The sequence below is a fragment of the Camelus ferus genome, chromosome X, assembly GCF_009834535.1.
Source record: "Camelus ferus isolate YT-003-E chromosome X, BCGSAC_Cfer_1.0, whole genome shotgun sequence".
In the NCBI taxonomy this organism is placed as follows: domain Eukaryota; kingdom Metazoa; phylum Chordata; class Mammalia; order Artiodactyla; family Camelidae; genus Camelus; species Camelus ferus.
In genome coordinates, this window is record NC_045732.1 from 46,633,542 (window position 1) to 46,659,515 (window position 25,974).

The 25,974-nt window shown below is 41.3% G+C and overlaps 2 protein-coding genes across 12 annotated transcripts in view; one reads left to right on the forward strand and one right to left on the reverse strand.

Moving 5' to 3' along the window:
* P2RY4 (pyrimidinergic receptor P2Y4) overlaps positions 1-25,974 on the forward strand; it is a 152,954-nt gene that overhangs the window by 31,115 nt on the left and 95,865 nt on the right. For all 11 annotated transcript variants that reach the window (XM_032475015.1, XM_032475014.1, XM_032475016.1 and 8 more), the window contains exon 5: positions 4,157-4,239. In XM_032475015.1, the coding sequence (XP_032330906.1) occupies positions 4,157-4,239 (83 nt within the window). The remainder of the gene's footprint in view (positions 1-4,156; positions 4,240-25,974) is intronic.
* On the reverse strand, positions 4,926-12,141 carry AWAT1 (acyl-CoA wax alcohol acyltransferase 1). Its single transcript, XM_006193903.3, has 7 exons — positions 11,380-12,141; positions 10,307-10,414; positions 9,976-10,046; positions 8,448-8,652; positions 7,579-7,750; positions 5,823-6,022; positions 4,926-5,604 (listed from the first exon to the last, which is right to left on the reverse strand). The coding sequence occupies exons 1-7, from the start codon at positions 11,453-11,455 to the stop codon at positions 5,450-5,452; spliced, it is 987 nt and encodes a 328-aa protein (XP_006193965.1). The 5' UTR covers positions 11,456-12,141; the 3' UTR covers positions 4,926-5,449.

Sequence of the window (25,974 nt, forward strand, 5' to 3'; positions counted from 1 at the left end):
TTTATTCATTTCTTTAATGGAGTTTCCCAAGGCACATGTTCCAGTATAGTAAGAGGTGTTACATGTTTTTAAGGAACTGGGTTAAACAGTGTTAAGCAGCCTTCTCTACTACAGGATTTATTCAGAGCCTTTAACATCATATTGCTCACTGTGGGTTTCTAAGAAGAAGGGTTTCTATATGCAGTATCTGCCAAACTTATTGACCAAGGAAACTTTTCCTTCTTTATTTTTTTCCTGAGGTTCAGAACCTACCATGCCAAGACACATTTTAGGAGACACTGCTCTAGTAAGGGAACTCTAATATCTTGATCCCACTTGGTCAGAGGATAGGAGTTAGCTTATGTCTCCTTCTCCCCTAGATTTCCTGTCTTCCACCATGGGCAGATACAGACCCAAAAAAGAAAAGTACTTCTCTTTTTGCAGGAAATCCCATTGCTTTTCAAATCAGAAGACTTTTTCTCCTGCTAATAAAAAGTAAAATATTTTTCCTGCAAACCTTTCCCTTTTGAAATAGAGTGTATCAGTTAGGACTGCATTTGATTGCATGTAACAGAAACCTTATTGTTGATGACTCCATAAAATAGGTATTTTGTTTTTAACTAAAAAATTCTGAGGTAGGCAGTCCAAGGGTGGGTGTGGCTGCTCAAGATAATCAGTACAGCTTTCTATTTCACCATCTTTTTAGTGTGTGCTTCTCATCTTTATGGTTGTAAAATGGTGGCTCAACTTCCAAGTACCTTGACCATGTTCTATGTAGGAAGAAAGGGGTAAGAACATAAGTCAAAAGCCCAAAGGATCTGGTAAACTAAACTGTTTTTCTTTGTTAGAAATACAGTAACCCTTCTAGAATCCCACTCAGTTTGATTTCAAACTCTATTGCAAAGCTATAGGAATTAAAACAGTATGGTATTAGCATAAAAACAGATCAGTGGAACAGAATTGAGAGCCCAGAAATAAACCCATACATATTCGGTTAATTAATTTATGGCATAGGAGCCAAGAATATACAGTGGAAAAAGGAGAGCCTTTTCAATAAATAGTATTGGGATAACTGGACAGGCACATGCGAAAGAATGAAACTGGACCACTGTCTTACACCATACACAAAAATTAACACAAAATGGGTTAAATACTTGAATGTAAAACCTGAAACTATGAAACTCACAGAAGATATAGGTTGTAAGCTCCTTGATACAGGTCTTGGGGATTATTTTTTGAATTTGGCATTAAGAACAAACAACAAAAGGAAAAATAAACTTGTGGGACTACATCAAACTAAAAAGCTTCTGCATAACAAAGGAAACCACCAACAAAATGAAAAGGCAGCCTACTGAATGGGAGAAAATACTTGCAAGTCATATACCTGATAAGGGGCTAATATCTAAAATATATAAAGAACTCAGACAACTTCATGGCAGGAAAATAAAACCCCAAACAATCTGATTAAAAAATGGGGAGAAGATCTGAATAGATATCTTCCCCAAGAAGACATCCAAGTGGCCAACAAATACATGAAAACATGCTCTACATCATTAATAATTGGAAATGCAAATCAAAACCACAGTGAGATACCACTTCACACCTCTTAGAATGTGTGTTATCAAAAGGACTAGAAATAGTAAGTGTTAGCGAGGATGTGGAGAAAATGGAACTCTCATGCGCTTTTGGTAGGAATGAAAATCGGTGCAGCCACTATGGAAAGAAGTATGGAAGTTTCTCAAATAATTAAAATGTAACTACATATTATCCAGCAATTCCACTTCTAGATATTTATCTGAAGAAAACAAAAACACAAACTTGAAAAGATATATGCCACCCCCATGTTCATTACAGCATTATTTCCATATAAGATATGGAAACAACCTAGGTGTCCATCAATGGCTGAATGGATAAAGAAATTATGAGACACACGCGTGCACACGCACACGCACACACACAAAATGGAATGTTACTCAGCCATAAAAAGAGTGAAATCTTGCCACTTGTAACAACATGGATAGACCTTGAGGGCATTATGCTAAGTGAAATAAGAGAAAGGCAAATACCATATGATCTCTCTTATATGTGGAATCTATAAATACTTAAATACATACATACACCCAAGCTCATAGATACAGAGAATAGATTGGTGGTTGCCAGAGGTGGGGGGTAGATGGGAGAAATGGGTGAATTGTTTTTGTTTTCTCTTTTATTTTAAATAAATTGATTTTTTTTATTGAAGTATTGTCAGTTTACAATGTTGTGTCATTTTTTGGTGTACAGAACATTTTTGAATTCAAATCCATGAATAAGTTATGAATGATTCTCATGTAATTCCTTGTTTTAGTCAGTAAGTTCTTATCATTCAACAGCCTAGTATTTATTAATTTATTGTATTGTTCAGCTCCATACTTTTTTGAAAATCAATTTTTTGTTTCCTTGATTTGTTATATTCTGATAACAGAGTATTGAAGTCTTTAATTATATTATACAGCAGACCCCTGATGTGTGAGGAATACATCCCCAGACATGCATCCTAAGACCGTATGATTTTTATCCGTAAGTGCAGTTATAACTGAAAAGTGGTAACCGAAAATGTCAAGTTTCTCCTTCACACCTTTAATGGGGTGAACCATGAGTTGAAAGTGACAAAACCCTGTTTACATTTTGATACAGTTGAGTTCATTCACTAGCTAAGTCGCTTGTTTCAGCAGGATTAGAGATTGCTCACATGTCATGAACTTTCTGGATTCATTCATCCAACAATGATTTCTTTTTTGTTTGTTTTGTTTTGTTTTTTTGTGAGGATGGGGGATTAGGTTTTATTTATTTATTTTTAATGGAGGTACTGGGGATTGAACCCAGGACCTCGTGCATGCTAAGAATGCACTCTACCACTGAGTTATACTCTCCCTCCAAAACAGTTATTTCTTTAAGTGCCCACAGTGGTGGAGGCACTGGGCTAAGGGGTGGGGATACAGAGATGAGCTGCTCACTCATAGCCCCTGTGCTTACGGTGCTTCAGTGTAGTGCAGCTTACTTGCAGATTGTTGAAGCTACATTAAATCTGTAAATTTCAAAGTTCTACTGTATGTTTCTTTTTTCCTCAAACTTCTTTTTTTCACTTTTTAAAAGTGTACTTTTATACTAGCTTATTTAGCTTATTAGACTTCCATTGTACAGAATACTTTTGACCCATTTGCCCCTACTTTATCTATCTTTTTAGTGCCTTTCTTCTGTGAAATCTCCTATGAAACCCCTTCTTTCCTTCCTGGAAATATATATTAGGTGGTTATCACATGCCAGACATAGTTTCTATTCTCAAGAAGCTCTCAAATTAGTAGGAAAGACTTGCCTGGAAGCAAATAATTATGCTGTAATATAATAGTTAAATACCATAGTAGAACCAACAAAAGGCTATGGAAGAATGGAAGGCGGGGTTATTAATTCTGCCTGGTGAAGGCTTCACTGAGAAGGTGATATTTGATGTAGACTTCAAGGAAGAATTGACTGTACCATGTAGAGAGAACATGTGCCAAGACAAAGAAATGTGAAAATGTTCAGAAACCATGAAGTAGTCCAGTGTGCTACTTTAGGCCATGATAGGGAATGCTTGGAAATTAATAGAGGCCAGAGTGTGAAGGATATTTATTGGCCTTCGTGATGGATCAATCAACTATTATGTGTATGGAAAGGTGTTGAACTCCAACAGATAGACAGCCTGGGTCCAAAAAAGTATGACCAAGTATAGTTCTTCCTCTGTCGGGGAGCCATCTGGATATCACTTGAGTACTGTGCTCCCTTTCTGCCTCCACAGTTACCTCAGACAGATCCCTGGCCATTTGGCCAGCTAGGGTCACCATCCTGGCCACTCTTTAGAAATGCTCCTTCCTGCCCTCATGTTCCATGATTAAGTCCTGCTGATCAGTTCCCTTGATGATCATCACATACAAAGTTACTGTGACATCCAGAGTGTGGAGCAACAGCTTAGAGTATGAGTATCTCCAAAATATTCAGAAGGAGGAGGAGGAAGAGAGCAAGAGATTTTGTTGTTGGGTAGAAGGTGAGAGTGGTAAGAAAAGATATGAGGGGAGTGAATTTTTCAGAAGGAACGTGTAGCTAGTGCCAATAAGAAAGCAAAGGCTTAAACTGCAATCCATCTGTTGTACTCTTCCAGGTAAACTTCCTTCCCATGTGTGCCCTTGAGACTCTTCTGGAAGAAATCTGCTCTCCTTTCCTCTTCCTGGACAACCAAAACAGGTGGGAGCAATTCAAATCCAATTCTCCTTTTATTCAGTTGCCTTCTGATCACCTCCTATGAGGTTTTGACTCATCCAGTGAACCTGTATGACTCTTCCCAAGGCTTTTCTTAATCTGATGGACTCCAAAATCAAATCAGCTACCTTCCCTATAATGCCAGCAGCCTTCTCTGCCATGCTAAGGAGTACAAACTTTACCCTGTAGACCAGCATTTCTAGGACTATATTTAGAGGAACTTCCAATGTTTCATGAGATGGTAATAGGTGTTATTTAAACAAGGGTTCCTTTGTCAGATAAGTTTGGAATCCTGAGTAAAATGCCTTTGATCTGTCTGAAAGTTGTACTTGTTAGCTTAGTGGTGTGGACATGAGGAAAGCCTTTCTATTTGAAGACAGCAGATTACCACACAAAAACTTGTATATAAATGTTAATTCGTAATAGCAGAAAACCCCCAAATCCATTAACTAGTGAATGGATTGAAAAATGGGATATATGCATACAATGAAATATTTATTCAGTCATAACAAGAATAAAGTACTGATAGATGCTACAACATAGATGAACCTTGAAATCATTATGCTAAGAGAAAGAAGCCAGTAACAAAGACCACATATTCTACGATTCCATTTATATAAAATATCCAGAATTGCAAATCCATAGAGATAGAAAATAGATTAGTGGTTGCCAAGAGCTGAGGATGGGAGAATGTGGAGTGACTGCTAATGTGTATTGGATTTCTTTTTTGAGGTGCTGAAAAATGTTCTAAAATGAGATAGTGGTAGTAGTTGCACAACTCTGAATATACTAAATACTACTGAATTTAAATGGGTTAAATTTATGGTATGCAAATACGTCTTAGTTTAAAAATGCATGAATGGGGTGGGGCCTGGGAAAAAAATGCCTTAATACAAAAACAACAACAACAACAACCTGAGTGGTGGCTACTCAGGATGCCTGACCATCATCTGAGTCCTTCAGGCCCTGGTGGTTTGGGCTCTGAGAGGAAATCCAGTAGGGGGTGGGGCCTGAGGAATGACTGAGTGAAGCTCCTCAGGGGCAGTGACTTCAAGGGCTCTGTGGCAAGGATGGAATTCCTCGTGCCCTTCCTTTCCTCATTTAGCCCTCCCGCCTCTCCATTTCTCCCCTTTTGGTTAGCAGTGATTGAGTCTCCTCTCCAAGGCATGCATTCCTGAGCATGCAGCTCCTCCTGTCACAGGAAAAGCAGCTTTTGGGTCTCTGAGCAGCCGTACTGGGTCTTGTGCTGATCAAACAGTTTGTGCAGGGCATCCATATAGAGTGCATGATATTTGTCCACCACCTCCTGGCTTGGTTTTTCAATTTTGGGCAGAGGCAGGGGCTCCCCAACTGCCAAGAGAGATGGGAAGAAAGAAGGGGCAAGTGTCAGAATCTTCTCTTTCTTTAACCTCCTTCTCCTTCCCTGGGCAGTGTCCTGTCACATCCCAAGATGATTCCCAGCTTCTCCCCTTTGGCTGCCCTCTTCTTCGGTGGGGGCGGGCTGGGGAGGCCAGAGGTTGAGGTTGAGAAAGAGCTGAGGTAGCCTTGGGGCTGAGAGCAGCACTCACCCACAGTGACGATAGGCAGCGAGTATGGCAGGAGCCCAGTGGAGCCTTGGCGGAAACCTCGTCCATAGAAGACACAAAAATAGAAACCAAAGATCTGGCGAAAGTGTCTCTGAAACTTGTACATACAGCTGTCCTTGTGGTACAACACCTGATCATACACCTCAGTTTCTCCAAAAGTGAAGGTGGGGACCAGATGAGCCCTGGAGGAAAACCCTGATTTATTTCTCACACACAGGCTAGGGTGGAGAACACCCCCCCCCCAAGAAAGAACATTTGTTCCTGGCCAGCTTCCCATCTCTTATAAAATCCCTGTGGTGTAAAGTGTTTCTTCTTGCACTGAACACAACTCTTGTATTTAGTGTCTCTTGTCCTGACATTTTCAAGGCCAGTGAGAATACTATCCCTGGGCTAGGATCACAGATCCTAGGGGCAAGATATAGGGGTAGAGATCCACAGAGACCCATCAACTAGACAAAAAGCTTCCAGGAGGTGTCATGAAGGGGAATATCTGATTCTGTTTCTACTAGTAGGAAGCACAGAGAAAATTATGGTGATTTGCACAGATGTGTTCAAGGTATGCCCCTCACCCACAAGGACTGTGTGTAACGTATTCTGTCTGAGGGTCTTGAGATTAGAGCAGAGAAAAGTTGTTTCCCTCTCATAGACCATGGAAATCCATCCTGACCTGGAAATCCAGCCCTAGGTAGAGAAGCAGGCTCCTTAAGCCTTCCTGGGAGAGAAGAGGAAAGAGAACACTGTCTCTTACACAAATCTTTCTGAGTTATTACTCGTAGTCTCGGCACTCTGACATATGTGACCTTACTGCTTCTTCACGGTGGAGACAGTGGAGAACACCCTGAGGGGTTATTTTCTTTTTCTTATATATTCAGAAGCCCGGGGTCAGGAGGGATGGAAGGTCACTCAGGCAGTCAGTGAGTGGCAGGACCTGGACTAGAACCCAGGACACTTTCCTCCCAGCTCAGAGCTCTCTCTCCTACATTATGCTCCAAACTGGTGACCAGACCACTCAGGCAAGGCCCTTAGAAGAAGTACTTCTCCTCTTCTGTGAGTCTGCTATGGGACAGTTGTCCTGTGTCCAGTGAACTGGCCTGCTGATTTGATGCCCACCCTCAGCTCCAGCCTTGGACTCTTGCTCTTTATGCCTCAGTCAGAGTGGCTAATGTTTATCTATCTCTTATTGTGTGCCAGCCACATGGTGGGTGTTTTATGTAGAAGAACTCCCTGAAACCCCACCATAATCCTGTGAAATAGGTACAGTTATTAGTAGTCACATTATGAAGATGAAAACACCAAGGCTCAGAGTGATTAAGTAACCTGTTTCAGAGTGCACAGTAAATCGTGGAGTCAGGATTTTAAATGAGGCCCCTAATTCCAGACCCTACACGCATACTCACCATACTGTACTGCCTCTTGCACTTACCGTTAACAAACAGATGTCAATATCAATATTGCTAGAGATGATGTGGGTGTCATCCAGGTACTAGGGAAGCCCTAGCCAAGCCCCCCTGATAATCAGTCTGGGTCTCTGGTTTTGGTTTCCTCTAGCTCAGAAGGAGTGGATGACCTAACTCGTTTTGAAATTCTATGGCCATCTCTTCTACTCACTAAGAAGTTCCACTGGGGTAAGACTCATGTCTGATTCATCTTGGCATCACCTACCAGGTTGTGCTGCTCAGAGAAGGACACCTACTCCTGCCCAAGGAGGGACACCTACCCGTGCTGGAGGGACACATACCCGTGCTGGAGAGCTGTGCGCACAAAGCCCTTGTGCTTACGAAGGATGAGGGTGGTAGTGTTGGGCATGCTCTGCAGGGCCTCTCCCACCCCTCCCACTACAATGCCCACGAGGTTGCCGGTGCCGTGGCTTAGCAGGTAGTCGATGGCTGACCGACTCACAGAGCACAGACCTGGGGAGAGCCAAGGAACAGAGAGAGGAGCGACATGATCAGGAGAGAGGGAAATGGCAGAGAGGGAACACCCTCCGCTCTACTCACTGGCTTGTGTGTGTGTGCCCTCTGTTCCCATGGGTCCCAGGAGGAGAATCAATGAATGGGACCAAAGGTGTGGAGAAGAGATGGCTGTGGCCGTCAAACACAACACGTTTCAATTTGAGGCCATATCTCCACTTTGCAGAAGGCACTGGGTGGAAACTATAGTAGGAGGGTTTTCAGTGGAATAACCAGAAGGACTTTCTGCATCCCAACTGTAATTCTCCTCTTTACTTCTCCTCTGTTGCTGTGAATAGCCACAGCACTGGAGCACATACTCTTTGGCAGACACTATCTTGGATGTTTTTACTTGTATTATCTCATTTAGTCATCACATCACATCTGAGGTTAGACTGTTACCATCAGTGCTACTTTACAGATGAGGAAACTGAGACTCTATAGGTTCAGTAGCTTGCCCAAGACCACACAGTAAGTGGCAGAACCAGTTTTCAAACCAAGGCAGTTTAGCTCTGGAACATATGCTTTTAACTACTATGCTATGATGTTGGGGGTGGGGAGGGGAGAGGGGACTCAGAAGGAGGGGATGGGGCTTTAAAATGTGCAGCTCCAAGCAGAGAGATTGGCCAGAAGCTCTAGTAAATATGGTCAGAGGCACCTTTGGCCATGAGGTAGTCCCTAAGAAAGGGGACCTTGAAGAACCAGGACAGCGTGGCCAGATAGGGAGTGATGCCTGGGAAGATCTTCGAGAAGCCTGTGGCCTCAGTGCAGAAGTTGCAGACACCGCCAAACGTCAAGATGCCATGGGGGTGAACCCCCATGAGGTAGTTGTGTTCAGGTGACAGGTCTTTAGTCTTCAGGATCTGCAGCCATGGAGAGAAATGCCAGAGGTCATGACGTGAGATCACACAAGAAAGCAAGGGCAAAGACACTTCAGAGTTCAGGGCACTCTCCAAAGCAGAGCTTTTCAACAGAGGTGCCAGGAGTGGCTTTCAGGGGGACAAGATGGCAGACTCCTCTGCCCCTGGGAGACCAGGTAGGATCTGGGGAAGCTAGAACTGCAGGACCTCCTGCCTGTGGCTGCAAGCAGTCTCAGCCATGTATGCCAGTGCCCCGTAGGCATGGGATCGTTTTCTGGGAGTGCTGTTACATGAAAGAGGTTGGCAAAAATCAGGACAGTGTTTGCTGCCTATTCCAAAGAATACTCAGAGGATCAGCATAGCAGTACATTTCTAGAACCTCCTCCTGGTATTTTCTCCCCTCAAATCCCTTACAGTGCCAGTATAAGTAAGTTGCTTTTTTTTTAATGGAGGTACTGGGTGTTGAACCCAGGACCTCATGCATGGTAGCATGCACTCTACCACTGAGCTATACCCTCCTCTGAGACTAAGTAACTTTTATTGAACCTTGAAAACCCTGCTTAGCTATCACCATGTCTGTGAAGCCTTTCCTTAGCCCATCATCTGAACTCCTTGTGTACCTTGTCTTCCTTGTTGGATGTGAGCATTTTTAAAAAATTAATTAATTATTGTATTGAAGTATATTTGATTTGTAATGTGTTAGTTTCAGGTATACAGCAAAGCGATTCAGCTATACATATATATAATATATATATATATTATATATATATACTTTTTCAGATTCTTTTTCATTATAGGTTATTACAAGATATTGAATATAGTTCCATGTGCTATACAGGAGAAACCTACTGTTTATTTTGGATGTGAGCTTTTTAATGGCAGATGATTGCATACTACTCACTTCTCTGTACCCCAAACATGCATAATGGAGTAGCCTTTCTTTTTTTGGGGGAGGATGGGAGGTAATTAAGTATACTTACTTATTTTCAATGGCGTTACTGGGGATTGAACCCAGAACTCATGCATGGTAAACACACACTCTGCCACTGAGCTATATCCTCCTCCTGCGGAGTAGCCTTTCAATCAATGTTTGTTAAACTGATCTGTATTTGCCTTTCTGCCTGCGTCATCTAGTGGGTCATGCCAAGGGCATCCAAAGTATCCTGGCAGTGTAGCGAGTGCCCAGTAGCAACGTTGGCTGAAGTCTGTCTAACCTGCTCTGAGATGTCTCTGGGATGCTCATTTTCCTGATGGATGACCCTAGTCATTTGGTACAATTGCTAGTATTTTGGAAACTGTGAGGGATGCTGAGAAAGGGACACTTACCGAAATGGGGAAATAGTCCCTTATGTGGGTCCAGGCACACCAGTTCCTTACCCAGGCTGATCGCCTGCCACCTGAGATAAAGATACCAATAGGGGATGGTGTTTGTGTGTGCCAAGCCCACCCCTCCTGCTCACCCAGGGCTTCCCTAGCAGCATGGAAGGACCACAGCTCTGCTAGAGAGGTGGAAAAGCCAGAGACCCCAGGACAGACCCAGCTCCTGTGGGTCTAAGAACTTGGATGAGAGGAGTGGCATGGTAAGTGAGACTCTCCGGTTACAGGTTAAGATGGAACATTCTAAGGTTCTGTTCTTTCTAGGGTCCATGAGTCTTACCTTGCTCTGGGGTCTTCCAGTCCAGGAAAAACCAGGCAAAGTAAAGAGCTGATAGTGGCCACCAGGATGTAAACAGCAGGTAAATGGACAATGGCGGGAAGATCCAAACTGATGGGGGAGCAGGTAAGACTGAATTTGTGCTACCAGGAGAACTTGACCATGTCCAGCCCCATTAAGAGCCCTCCAAACTCTCTAAGCCTCTGGTCCTGGCCTTCTGCACAATCCAGCTCCTGCCCATCCATCATCCAGGTCCACTTATCCTTCAGACTTTCCCTGTATCATCCATGGTACATACCAGCCCTATTTCTCTGCTTACCTGTCACCCCTGTCCACCTGCCTCCTTGCCTGCTCGCCACCCCTGTACTCCTGCTCCCTGCGTGCCACCAGCTTTATCCCCACTGCTTCACCAGCTTTCCCTTGTCTCCTGTCTCCCTCCCTAGTCACCTTCCCTGAACCCTTGTTAACCACTAGCTCATTCTCCCTTGCCCATACACTATCCATATCTCCCCATACCCCAGGCATACAGCATCTGCATCCTTCTACTGTTTCCCATTCTTGTCCTCTTGCCCCTTCTCCACTCCTTCTGTTATTTCAGTTTCCCCCACCCTATGCTGCTACTACCCCCTCCCTATGGAATGGGGGAACCCTATGGTTCAAACACAGGCTGTACTTCTCTAAGTCTGGAATGCTAATGCTTCCTCTGTCCCACTCCCCACACTTCCTTATGATTATGGAAATATCGCGCCTGTTTCCGTGGGCCTCATTTCTCCTCTCCAGAGAATGAGAGTTAGGAAGTGGCTGAAATTAGCTAGATCCACTCATTTCCATGATGACCCTGTTCCACCTCCCCTCATCCCCTCCCCGCCCCATCCTCACTGTCCCCTGCGGCTCGGTCTCTTCCTTCTCCAGGGAGCTCATGGAACTGGAGACTCCTTGGCTTTACTCTGTAGTGCCACCTGAGATCTTAGATGATCAAAGGCCAGAGATAAGACCTCCCATGAGCAGAAAAATCACCCCAGATCTAGCCCTGGCTTCTGCCTCTGGCTTCTTGCCACACACTTATCGGTACTCACATAGGATAAGGTAGCTCAAGGGCCATTGCAGAACCATCAGACTCTGGAAGTGATTAGGCTGCTTGAAAGAAAGCATGATGCCCAAGAGCCTGAAGGAGGCGAAAGTCCCAACACAGTGTTCCAACCAAAGGTGCCACCAGCCTTTGGAAGCTCACTTGAGAGTGAATGTGTATGGTTATGAGGATGTTCACCTGCCTCTACCCTTCCTTGTCCTGCCCCACACCTACCACCCACTGAATGGGGCAGTCTCTGGAGTGCTAAGGACTGCCCCACCAGGTCTGAGCCCTGGGTGCTGCCCATTTACCCTTTGACTCTCTTTCCTGGGATTATTAGGACATCAGGTTGGAGAAAGGTGAGAAGGGCTGCCATCTAGGCCTAGTAACCCAGAGGTTCAGAGAAGGGAAACGCCCCTCACATCACAGGCCACCCTGAGACTACAGGGTTTGTGAGCTCAGGGAGATGCCTGGTGGAAAGGGAGCTCTGTGGGTTTGTGGGGTGAAGAGCACCTGGGATCAGGTCTCTGTTGAGACTGACTGGTGCCCTGAAGCAGCCTGGTTTGAGGCTGTCCCCCTTTTAAAATTTTCTGTTATAAAAATTTCTACACACACACAAATAGAGAATGCAAGAAATGTTCATTTATTTTATTTTATTGTTTATTTTTGTTTTTTTACTTTGGGGGAGTAATTTGATTTATTGATTAGTTAATGGAGGTACTGGGGATTAAACCCAGGACCTTGTACATGCTAAGCACGCGCTTTACCATTGAGCTCTACCCTCCCTGCTAAGAAATGCTCATCTTTGTGTTCATGCTTTATGTTCATCTTCAACAACTATTAACATTTTGCCATACTTGTTTCATCTGTCTCACACTCTTTTTTTTTTTTTCCCTTGGAGTATTTTAAAGGAATTCTAAGACATCATGTCATTTCACCTCTAAATACTTCACTATGCATCTACAAAAGATGGCCATTTTCTTCCATAATAACAATGCCATTATCACCCTGAACAAATGTAATATTTCTTTAATAATATCTAATAAGCAGTCCATATTCAAATGTCTCTTTCTAGTTGATTAATGTGAATCAGGATCTGAACAAGGTCCACTGATTATATTTGGATATTATGTCTCTTAAGTCTCCCTCTTTCTCTTTAATTTTTCATTGTAAAATAAAACCCAGATACAGAAAAGCACCTAAAACAAATGTATGGCTTAATGAATAATTACTAAAAAAAAAAAAAAACAAAAACACCTCGCAGCCACTGCTAGATCAAGAAATAGGGCTTTTCCACCCATCCCAGAAGCCTCTCTTGTGTTCTGTTCCAGTAACAACCTTCTTCCTTCTCTGAAAGTAACCATTATCCTGACCTTTAGAGGAATCTTTTCCTTGCATTTCTCTGGTTTTATCACCCAAACATACTTCCCTAATGACTATGATTTAAGTCTTGTCCATTGAAAAAATTCGTATGTCCCTTAAATTTTCTCCTTCTTAAACTTTTTATTTTGGAATAATTTTAGATTTATAGGAGAGTTGCAAAGATAATGTAGAGAGTGTCCTGTACCCTTCACCCAGCTTCCCCTATGTAACTATGTTATATAGATGTTACCATCTTGTGTAACCATAGTAGAGTTATCACAGCTAAGAAACCAATACTGGTACCTTACTATTAACTTAACTCCAGCCCTTATTCAATTCTCCTAATGTCCATCTTCTTTCTGTTACAGGATTCTATCAGGTCCCACATTGTGTTTCATCATCATGTCTCCTTAGTCTCCTCCAATCTGTGACAGTTTTTTGGTCTTTCCTTGTCTTTTATGACATTTTGAAGAGTTTAAGTCTGTTTTCACCTCCAGGTTCCCCCTCCATCCATTCCTTTTCCTGACTATTTGTCTGTTGAACAACCCACATTTGACCTGGAGAATCTCCCACAGCCTGGACTTTGCTTGCTGCGTACTCATGGTGTACCTTAGCAGCTTCCTCCTTTGTTTCCGGGAGATTGGCAGCTGGATTCAAAGACTGGATCAGACTTTGGTTTGAGCCTTTTGGCAAGATATTCATTTACTTTTTTAAAAAATTGAAGTATAGTTGATTTGCAATGTTGTGTTAGTTTCCAGTATCCAGCAAAGTGATTCGGTTCTATTTATTTACTTTTTGGGGGGGGGCCAGTAATTAGTTTTGTTTGTTTGTTTGTTTATTTAATGGAGGTACTTGGGACTGAACCCAGGACCTTGTGCATGCTAAGCACGTGCTCTACCCCTGAGCTCTACCCTCCCCAGCTTTTCATTTACTTTTTTAACACAGAACAACCCCACTTCCTACCCTCCTTTTTGCCTGCCATTGACCTGCTGAAGACTGTTCTCCCTTGGAGTAAGCCAGTCTTCCACCCCTCAGCACCAGCTCCCACAAGCAGGGGTGAAGATGTAGAGCTGGGTTCGGAGGTGAGTTCCAAGTCCAGGCCAAAGTGAGGGCTGGGGCAGCAAAGTACTCGTTTCTCTCTCTGACGCCCGTCTCTTATCACGTTATAACTTCATGCCCTTTGAAGCAACTTGAGTTATCGTGGGTTTTTTTTTTTTCGTTTTGTTCTTTTTTGTTTCTGTTTTTGTTTTTGTTTGCTTTTCACACCTGAAGACTATAGGCTTCTAAAGGGGTAGGGACCATATCTTATTTGTCAGTGCATCTGCCCCTAATGCCTGGAACATCCTAGGTCCTTGGTATTAAATGAACCGTCAATAAGTTAGTATCTTAGTTTGAGGTCTGTGATCAGGATGGTTACTTATGGGTAATGAGACCACAGGAGTCCTGTGGAGGAGTGTGTTCTGGGGACATGCGTGGGGAGGACAAGAGGCTATATAGAAATAGAGAACAAGGGACACACTGCAAAAGAGGAAAAGAAGAATGAGAGAAAGGAAGGCAAGTGCTGACCTTTAAGTCAGTTTGGCATAGGACAAAGTTCTACCTACTTTGCCTTCCCTGCACCTGGAGGGCCGTCCCCACTCCAGCTTTTCCTGCTAATTGAATATCAGCTTGGCCCTCAAGCAAAAGTGAGCATTCAAGTATTGCCATCTTCTGTAATCCCTGTTGACATCCCTGGGGTTGAGGGTGAGGACTAGCCCCTGGCAATACAGGGACGATTAGCATTCTGTCTTTCCAGAATAGAATTTTCTGGGCTAACACCAACTCCCTCTCCATGCTCTCTTGTCCTAAATTGTCTTCTTTAGGATTTTTCCTGGATGAACTTTATTTTTTTTTCCTTTTTAAGTTTTATTTTTATTGAGTTATAGTCAGTTTACAATGTTGTGTCAATTTCCAGTGTAGAACACAATTTTTCGGTTATACATGAACATACATATATTCATTGTCGCATACTTTTTCACCGTGAGCTACCACAAGATCTTGTATATATTTCCCTGTGCTATACAGTATAATCTTGTTTATCTATTGAACTTCTAATAATTTGTGCACTTTGTTTCCCCCCTTTATTTCCTCTTGCCCACCCCCAGAAAAAAGGGAAGTAAGTTAAGAATCCGCTCAAGCTACAGAGAGTTGATCTGTATGTATATTTTCCCTTTTAGCAGCAGACCTGATCCTTTGCTTTAGTATTTTAAAATGTCATGGACTTCCACAAAATAATAGTTGTATTGTTAATATCCCTTGATTGAGAACTATATAATGAACTAAAGCACTGTGGCTCAACATCATGATAGTATATATCATGACATTTGAAAAAAATGTGTAAGCATTTTTTTATTCATTCTAGACAGTGCTTGGGCCATATCGGACTTTCCAGAATCCTTGTAATAATTAAGTTACTCCCTGCAACCCCCCAGTGGTTTGCTGCCTACTGGTAAGAAGCAATGGCTGGTTTGCTTTTTTCAAAATGGAAATGGATTTATCGTTTTTTCTGATTATAAAAATAAGCCAGAGAAATCATAAAACTTTCAGACTATGCAGGAAAGCATAAAGGGAACAAAAGTCACTTATAATCTCACCATCCAGAAATAACAACTGTTAACTGTTCACATCTTGGTATCTCTCTTTCTTGACTTTTTCCTGTATAAATGTAAAGATAGAAATAGTGTCACTGTCACTGTAGAGAGCTTGGGCTCTTGAGTCCAGCATATCTAGGTCTGTAGGTAGGAGGACACTGAAGCACTAAGATGAGTAAATACCTACCTACGTCATAGGGTTGTCATGAGAGTAAGTAATTAACATAAAGCATTTTCTTCAGTGCCTTGTTCATTTATATGCTCATATTTAAAGCTCTCTAAATGTTAGTTACTATGTATAATTTATTGGTCTTTTTTAAAAAAGTATAGTCAGTTTACAATGTGTCAATTTCTAGTGTATGGCATAATGTTTCAGTCATACAGATACATAAATATATTTGTTTTCATATTCTTTTTCATTATAGGCTACTACAAGATATTGAATATAGTTCTCTATGCTATACAGTAGGAACTTGTTTATCTATTCTGTATACAGTAGTTAGTATCTGCAGATCTCCAACTCCCAAATTATCCCTTCCTATCACTTTCCCCTCCATTAACCATAGGTTTGTTTTTTATGTCTGTGAGTCTGTTTCTGTTTTGTAGGTAAGTTCATTAGCATCTTCTTTGTTTTTTTAGATTCCACATATGAATGATATCATATGGTATTTTTCTTTCTCTTTCTGGCTTACTTCACTTAGAATGATAATCTCCAGGCCTATCCATGTTGTTGCAAATGGCATTATTTTTTTTTTTACAGCTGAGTAGTAGTATTCCATTGTATACATATACCAGAACTTCTTTATCTAGTCATCTGTCGATGGACATTTAGGTTGTTTCCATGTCTTGGCTATTGTAGCTAGTGCTGCTATGAACATTGGGGTGCATGTATCTTTTCACTATGTATAATTTCTTAATCAAAATGGAATCATATTCTCTGTACTATTTTGTAACCCACCTTCTCACCTAGCAGTATATCATGGACATTTTTCATGTCAGTTTTCTTTCTATAACATCAGCATTTCATTGTATGGCTATGCCATGATTCATTTAACCAATCTATTAAGGAGGAAGCACTAATTTTTAGATATTCCTCTTTCACTATCTGGTCAGACTTCTAGGTCTTTTAATGGTAGGTGAAAGGTCACTGATTGGAAACCCTCACTTACCTGCAGCCCTTTCAGTGGGCACCGCTCAGTTTCCTCTCTCCCAGCAGTTTTTAAGATTTAGTGGTGCAGAAAGTGGAATATTCTCAAGCCTTTGTTAAGCAGGTACGGTCCAGGAACCAGGTAGCGCAGTCAGCAGAATCAGTCTCTGTCTCCAAGGAGATGACTGGGTCTGAAAAGAGGGCTTAACCCTTTTTTCCAAACAGCTTAAGAAGCAGGTTTCTTGAAGTTCTCCAATACCACTAGACCTGGCAGGGCTGCCACTTAGGTTCACCTCCACTCAATCTCAGGAACATTTAAGCACAAGCTAAGTCCAAGGCCAAGGTGAGGTGTGGAAAAATGAGTCTTGAGAGCTGTGGATCACTGAGATCAGCCTGTACCCAGGAAAAGTCAGGACAAGAAATCTGTTTTATCAACATATTGGTTTCTATGCTTTCATATTGTTTTCTTTTTCTTTTTGAGAAAAAATTTTTTTTTCTAATCTCACCTGAACTAAGGACAAAAGTGACTGCAATTTCCTAGACCAGGAACTTTCTTGGTATGTGGGTGGTCCTGACTGCCATGAATGGTATCAAAGAAAATGGAGCGATAGCCAAAAGAAATTAGGAAACATGGGAATGTGAGAACTGGTTGTAAGTACACTGATCCTTTCTTTTCTTCCTTTTTTTTTAAAACATGACCTCACATAATTGTATTAATTATAATACTTGGTTGATGACACACTCTTCATTGTTTTATGGATGTCTCTCTTCTCTATTTTTCTATCTTTTCTTTCTTTCTATCTTTTCATTCATTCATTCATTCATTCATTTTTCCAGAAGGGATTGCCCTCTTGAGTACTACACATGAGAAGTGCTGTCTTGCCCCTGGGTCACAATTTAGCAGCTAATTATCTGGTCTTGGCCTTCACTTCCTTCTCAGACGTCTGAAGGTATTTGCTACAACTTTGGTCATACAGTTCTTCTTTTCCTTCTCTTCAGTCCCTGGCCTGGGAAGGATTCATCAGAGTGGCATCAAATCCTTAAGTGAGTTCCATCACAATAGGATGTGGGCGGCAAATAGCCAAAGCAGTTCACAGGGAAGGATTAGCAGGCATTAATAATTCCCCAAAGCCAATGCCTGGTCCTATGGAGATCTGGATATCAGAAACAAGTTGAAGTTCTAAGATCTGAAATGGCAGCAAGGTGTGGAGATCAAGGCAAGAGTAAACCAAAAGATAAGGCCATTCCAAAAGGTGACACAGCCTGTTGAAAACACCCACATGTAGTCCTAGATCAAAGGTGAAGAGAGGTCAGAAGGACAAGTGATCTTGATCTCTCTGTCCAGGTGATTAGGACAATCAGACAGGGGTCTTGCCCTTTCCCTACCTGCTTTGGCATGCTGGTCCAGCCTGTCATGCAGTGTCATCAGCCCACCTCAGTTTATCCTGCAAGTGATACTGCCTGCCTCTGACTCTCTGCCTATTCCTTTTAAGCCTGTTTTGCATGCTGAACAATTGGATGAATTCATTCTGCATCGTGTGTTCAGAAATAGCCAAGCTGGGGGTGGCAGGAATCAAGGATTTGTTTAGTGCAGCATGAGAGCTGCAGGAGTGAAAACCAGAATCTGCAAAGAAGGAACCTGTCATATCACCAAGTAAGGCTGGGCAGGTGCTAAGCTGCTTCAGTTTCCCTGATGCCATTGGACTCTGAGGGACTAAGAGCCGATCCATCTGAAGAGGAATGGTTTATTGGTTGCAAACACTCTGGTGCCTGAGCATCCTCAAGGGATTCTTTCTAACTCACAAGTCCAGGCACTGATAACAGCCATTTATCGCATACATTATATCCCTGTTACAGTCGTTTACCTTACAGGCCCTTTGATGTTGCTGGAAGATCTGACTTTCCCATACTTTTCACCTTTGATGCCAGTCATAAAGAATCATAAAAATTCTTCATCTTATCTTCTAGGGGGAGCTAGCTGGTGTGGCTTGATTCTTTCAAGGCCCCACTTTTGTCTTATAAGGTATAGTACACTTGCCAAAGTGTCTGTAGCTGCTGGGAGGTGGGTGGAGAGGGCTTTGCTGTCTACTCAGGGTAGTGGGGAATTACATCAGCCTGCACTGTCCTTACCTGTTCTAAAAACAAAACTTTGCATATGGTTTTTGTGGCCTACGGGAAGGGCTGGACAAACATGTACGCACAGGGGTCAGGGAGATCCAGGAGGGGCCAAGACCTACATGCTGAGCCACAAGTTGTAAACTCAAATGTCTCTAGGGACCAGAGGTACCAGAAATGAGGGAACAGGCTGAGAGTGTAATAGGAAGTGGCGGCGATTATGGTGAACTAGAGAGGACATGCTCCTTCTCAAAGCCTTCAGAGTTAGTTTTTCCAACTTCTTCTTGTGAAAAAAAATCAAACATATAGGAAAGTGGAAAGAATAATATAGTGCACACCTGGGATATCATCTACCTTTTCAATTCAACAATTGTCAATATTTCGCATATTTATTTTGTCTCTCTCTGTATGAATGTATGTACATAGGTATGTATATATGGATGTGGGTTTTCTTTTTCTGAACTACTTCAAATTTTAAAAACAACGACTGGACTGTCTAAACAAAACACAACTGGCAAATAGATTTGGCCCAACAGCTGCTAATTTGTGACCACTGGGGAAAGACTGGTAGGAAGGGCACAGACCAAGTGGGGAGGTGCCAGGAGGAAGTCCTAGGAGTCCAGTTAACCCTGAGAGATCTGACAAGGAGCAAAGAGGGGACAAGTGGAAATGGAAGTGGCCTTCCGCTCCTCCCCAGCCTTCTTGTTTCTGAACAGAATCCATAATCTTTTTCAGATCAGCTAGGGTTTGACTTCTTTTCTTTGTGTTGTGAAGTATATCAAATATATCATATATAAGAGTTGAAATAATAATAATGAAGACATTCTTATATATTGTTCTGTATTATTTATTATAATTATATATTAACTATAAGCAATATAATTATATTAATTATAATTATGGTTGTATTATATGTATTATGAATTATTATAATTAATATACAATTATATATTATTTATAATATTATATAACAATAATGAGAACACGTGTATTTACCAACCAGCTAAAGAAATAAGCTACCAGTAGCTTCGAAGGCCCCTGCGTGCCTCTCCCTAATCTCATTCCCCTCATCTTCTCTCCCACTTTGAATAACCTCTATACTGACGTGTTTGTCTATCATTCCCTTTCTTTTATTTGCAGTTTCATCACAATGTTGTTTAGTTTTGCCTATATATGTGTGTGTGTGTGTATGTGTGTATACACACACACATACACACACACACACAGATAATATGGTATTTCTCTGACTTGATCGTTTCCACTCAACTCTAAGATTTGAGTTTTATGTTTGTTGACATATGTAGCTCTGCTTTTTGTATTCCATTGTGTGACTATAGATGGATGTACTGTGCTTTATTCATCCGTGGTCTTATTAGATGGACATTTGGGTTGTTTCCAGCTTGTTTTTGCTTTTATGAACCCTGCTTCTAGGACATTCTTAAACATGTCTTGTGCTCACGCATCAAAGTTTCTCTAGGATGTATGCCTTGGAGTGGAACTGCTGAGTCATAGGTCCTGTTCAGATTCAGTTTTACGAGGACATGCTAGATTGTTCTCCAAAGTGATTATATCACGTGCTTTCACCAGAGTGTGACTTCACATTGCTTCATATCCTAACACTTGGCTTTAACTGACTTTTACATTTTTGCCAGTCAGTTTCACGTCCAGTGCTACCTTTTTGTGGTTTTAATTTGTATCTCCCTAATTACTAAAGAGGTTGAGTATCGGTTCATATATTTATAGGCTATATTTCTTCCGGAAAATACATGCTTGTGTCTTTTACTCTTTTTTTTTACTTATATGTAGATGTTCTTGATACAGTCCATATCCTAATCCTTTGTCAGTTAGGTGCTGTGAATATCAATATGTGAAGTTTCAGTAAGGAATAGAAGGCATGGCCTCTCTGAAGCCACACTGTCTGGGTTCAAATCCCAGCTCCACCCTTCACTAACTGTGTGGTTTCAGGCAATTAACCTCTCTGTGCCTCAGTTTCCTTAACCTCTTTGAGCTTCATTTTTCTCATCTGTGGAGTACCTAAGCCATAGAATTATTGTGCCAATTAAATGAGTTAATATATATAAAGCACTTAGGATGGTGCCTGGCCCATATTAATTAACATGTGCATTTCAATAGAATGTTCCTTAAGGGCAGAGATTTGGTTTTGATCTGTTTATTGATTTATCCTAAGGACCATTAACAGTGCCTGGCACGTAGTAGGTGTTCAGTGATATTTGTTGAATGAATGATTTTTCTCCTCATTTGTAGATTATCTTCACTTTCTTTAGAGATTTTTAAAATTTCTTAGTTTTAGTTTGTATGTTTTGTGTGCTATTTTAATAAATTTTTCCCCTCTCTGAGATTATGAAGATATTTGTCTGATTATGAAGATATTTTTCTTTTCTTTCTTTCTTCCTTCCTTCCTTCCTCTCTCTCTTTCTTTCTTTCTTTCTTCTTTGTTAATGGAGGTACTGGGGATTGAACCCAGGGCCTTGTGCATGCTAAGCATGTGCTCTACCACTGAGCCATACCCTCCCACCACTTGAAGATACTTTTATGTACTTTGTTCCAAAAGTTTAAAAGTCTGTTGTTCTTAATTTTTATAACTTTGGGGAAAAGACAGAAATGCAAAAATAGCAGGTTTAGTTAGTTACAGAAAACGTTAAAATCTCCACAGAAGTTGATCTGAGTGCTTTTCAGTCTGTAAATGGGGTTGAGCTGAGCCTTTTAGCTCCTCTTCAAGCTCCTTCCCCCGTGTTCTTAGTCTCAGGGCTGAGTTTTCCATCCTAGTCCTCCCCTCTTCACCTCTGTTGCCTCACATTTCCTCTAAGACTCCTTGAAGTCAAGTACTAGTCAAAGGAATTCAGTGAAATCTATTTTCTATGTCATTCATTCATTCAACAAATATTTATTCTGTGCTAACTGTATTTTGTGCAGTTTTCTAAATGCTGGCATTTCAGGTGTGAACTGAACAAGATCCCTGTCCTCCTGATGCTTATATGCTAGGGAGGGATGACAACAGCAAACAAATAAATATATGATGCTAAGTGGTGATAGATTCTGTGTTCTGTGGAGTAAAATAAATCAGAATAAGAGAGATGGGAAGTGAGCTCCCATTTTAGGTAGATCGGCCAGGGAAGGCATGTGGCTATCAAGGGGAAGAGCCATTCCAGACAGAAGGAGCAGCAAGTACAAAAGCCCTGAGACAGGGGTGTACTTGTTCAAGGAATTTATTCAGGGAATAGCAAGCAGGTCCTGTGGCTGGAGTGGAGTTAGAAACAAGTGGAGAAAATAGTAGGAAGTGAACAACAAGGTCCTACTGTATACCACAGGGAACTATATTCAATATCTTATAGTAATCTATAATGAAAAAGAATATGAAAAGAATATATGATTGTATATGTATGACGGAAACACTATGCTGTACACCAGAAACTAACACAGCATTGTGAATCGACTACACTTCAATTTAAAAAAAAAAGGAGTTATACCAATTACCTTGGCAGGATTTTTATGAGGTAGCCTTGAATGAGTAAAATAAGATACAGAAAATCTAATATGGTCTCATTTTTATGAAACAATAAATGGAAAAAACTGCTGTAAACAAAAGAAAAGGAAAGAACATAGTAAGAAGTGGAGTCAGAGAGTGGTATGGTTAACCATGGTAAGTCTTTGAGGAAATAAGTTATCTTGAGTCATCAGTGACTACCTGTTGGGTAGAAGCGAGGCCGAGGGCTGGGCTCCTATTCTGGTCTCCTGGCCTCTGGTTTCTCTTCCTTTCTCTATTACTACCCACTTAATCTTTAGAAAATTCCTCTGTGCCATCACTTTCAGGGGTTCTTTATTGCTTTTGCGATAAAGGCCAAATTACACAGCCTCTGAAACCTCACTCATGCTGTTCCTCTCACCTCTTCTTTGCTCAAGGTCCAGTTAAGACAAGAAGCCAGTTGTCTTGACTTCCAGTTGTAACAATCAGAGCATGTTAGGATAAGAATGATTTGTTAGTTAGGATGTAGGTGCAGTGCTTGCGACAGAGATATAAAATAAAATGTGGCTTAAATAAGGTAAAGATACATTTCTCTCTCTTGCAGGCACCGCAAGGTGGCTATTGTTCTGGTCTACTCAGTGAAGTTGTCAGTGGCCCAGGCCCCTCCATCCATCCCTAGGGAGTTGCCTTTATTTGCCCAATCCAAGATGGCAGCCTCTTAATACTCTCCCTACTTTGGTATTTGCCCTTTGAAATTCGATTTTTTACAAGGAGCTGAAGGAAGGAACTTCTAAACTATAAGTTGAATTTTGCCTTTCCCCTGCTCAAAACCAGTAATGAGGAAGATCTTGAAACAGATATGAAGTGATTTCCAGGATATGCTTTAAGTGAAAAAAGCAAGATACAGAATAGTACATATAGCAATGCAACCTTTGGTTAAGAAGAGGGCGAATGTTAATATATATATATGTATACATACAAATATAGCATATAAATGCTTCTAATTGTAAAAAGAACTCTAGAAGGAAAAAACCCCAAAGTAACAAAAATTCTTCCCTGTAGAGAGAGGGAAGGAATAGGTTAAAGAGGATGGAGTTGGAAGTGAAGCTTATCAATAGACTGCATTGTGTGTGCTAATATGTGTGGATGGAATGATAGAAGTAGAAAAACATCATTGTGCAACCTCTGATGAAATAATTGTGTCATACAACGATCATCACTAACTGCTAAAACCATGAGGTGAAGGTTCATGGGGAATGTTAGTATCAACAGGTCAGAGTCTTACCACCCACTCTTAAATCAGTCTTAGAAACACTGAAAGGGGGATATCCCCGATGTAAACTACCTACCTACCAAGTACTCTTACCTTCAAAATTGAACCTGAATCTAAACAAGCCTCTGGCTACCTTCCAGCTTATAGGAAATAGAAAGGATAAAGAACGACTTAAAGGACACTGAGGAAGCTAACAGACAAATCCAGAATATGGGACCTTTTATAAGACAGTGGTAGTTTCTTCAAGAAGTCAATGGTCTGAAAAAAATGAGGGAGGGGAGAGGGAGGATGGCTCCAGATGAAAATAATTTATGGGACATCATAAACCAATGTAAAAAAATCTATTTTGAAGGCAATTAGGGAAATTTTACCATGGACTGAGTATTAGATGATACTATGGAAACTAAGGACCTTAATCATAGTTAATTTTTAGGGGTGATAACGACTTTATTGTTATGTGAGAAAATGGTCATATTTTTAAGATTTGACATGTTTAAGGGTGAAATTTGCTTTAAAACACTTCAGCTTAAAAAAGGAAAAGTTGGAATAGATGAAGCGAGGGGTAGTATCTTAATAATTGTGGAATCTCAGTGATACATTTATGGAGGGTCATTATTACTGTTCTCTCTGGTTTTGTGTATGTTTAAATTTTTTCATAATAAAAAATATTAGACCTCCCAACAACTCCTCATCTCACTTAGTAGAAAATCCAAAGCTATCATCACATTGTCTTATGAGGTCTGACTTGATCTAGCCCCCATCTACCTCTCTCACCTCATCTTTTTGGTGAGGGCCGGGTCTTTGTTTTATTCAGTGCTCCAATCCCAGCCTCTAGAAAAGGGCCTGTCACATGGTAGGAACTCCATAAGCATTTGTTAAAATAGCGAAAGCACAGGGTCGTGATCAATTGTGGCACAGAGAGCAATTCAGGCTGACACATTTGCTGAACTGCTAATCCTCTAGGAGCAGTGTTTGCTGTAATGACCTGTATATGTCATATGGTGTGAGAGATCTTGGGGATAAGGACTGAGGCATCTCCCAGACTCTGCTTGCCTTCGGGGAGGTCTTGTTTACACAGATGTTTTGGGGCCGTGTCTCCAAGCTACTGGGTTTGTCAAGGGGGTGGAGTCCCCCTGCAGCTATCAGCATGACTGCTCTGTTTTGTGACTCACCAGTTCCCTGTCCTAGGCCGTCCCTAAACTCAGTTGTTTTCCAGTTACTGGGGAAAAGAGGAAAACTAGTTATTGAGAAAAAGGTCCACTAGGTCCTGAGAGCCAGAGATTAGGCTCTAAAAACTTAGCTTTTCCTCAGACACTATGCCTTGAGACTGGTGGTTTCTGCTGCGGAGGCCTAACAAAGGGCAGTCTCCCTGTGATAGTCTTGAATCTGGGGGTGGCAGTGAGTCTGAAGGTCTCCTCTCACCCCACAACAAGGAACCCTCCCCCTCATCTATTTTCCCTCTCACTTCTTCACCTTCTCGTGGTACCCTCTTGTTAGGCAGTCACAGGATGGAAGTGAGCTTGGGCCTGTAGCATGCTTGAGGGACGCCTGTTCAGAGATGTCTGTCCAGAGACTCACTCAGTTCTTCAGCTCAACAAATTCTGAGGGACCTTGGCCACTGATTTTGCTACACACTCAGACAATAGTGTTGGTCCATTGGGTTGAGGTCTTGCTTTGGCCTAGAAAGCACCAGGGTCAAGGACAAATCTTTGTAAGCCCTGAGGAAGCCTGCTCCATTTTCTCCTGAGGGAAGAGACCATCAGGGAACTGTAAGCAGAGAGACTGAATCCTGTCAAAAAACAAAATTCAACGGAGTAAATTTGAACATCTAATTTGCTTTACTGGGTGATTCGTGCATCAGTCAGCATCCCATCTAGCAACTAGAAGGACTCTCCCAGGAGCAGTACAAAATGGAAGGCTTTTATAGAGAGGAAGGTAGGGCAAGGAAATCAATAACAAAAGAAAAGAAAGGGTTATTTGGGGACAGGACATCTACTTTTCGTGGGGAACAGAACTAGCAAATTGCCTCTTCCTACTCTTGAGGGGCCAGGTAGATAGAGAGGACCCATGTGACAGGTTACTTCATTGGCACTGACCAGAATATTCGAGACTAGTTGATTAAGATTACATTTCTGGTGAAGGGCAAAACTGCAATTAGGTTAGCTTTCATGGGCTTAGATTTGGTATAACGGACTTTAGCACAAGTGACACCATTTTGAGCCTGTGGGTTTTCTCTTTCATGTTTCTGATTGATTATTATTATACAGGAAACGTTGATTTTTGTGTATATTATCTTGCATTTAGCCACTTGATTGAACTCTCTTATCAGTACTAACAATTTCTTAGTTTATTCTCTGGAGTTTTTAAATTAAACAATCATACTGTTTGCAAATAACTTGTAGCCTATTGATTCCTGGAACAAGTTCAGGCATTAAGCTGTCATAAGGTAAATTTATATCATGTTTGGTGCAATATAATACATTCTAATTTGTTCCTGAAAACCCACCTGTATAAAGATACCAAAATTGATAATGAAAATAAATTAAAAAGAAAAGAAAATCCAAATATATGCTTTTTAAAAATCTTTATTA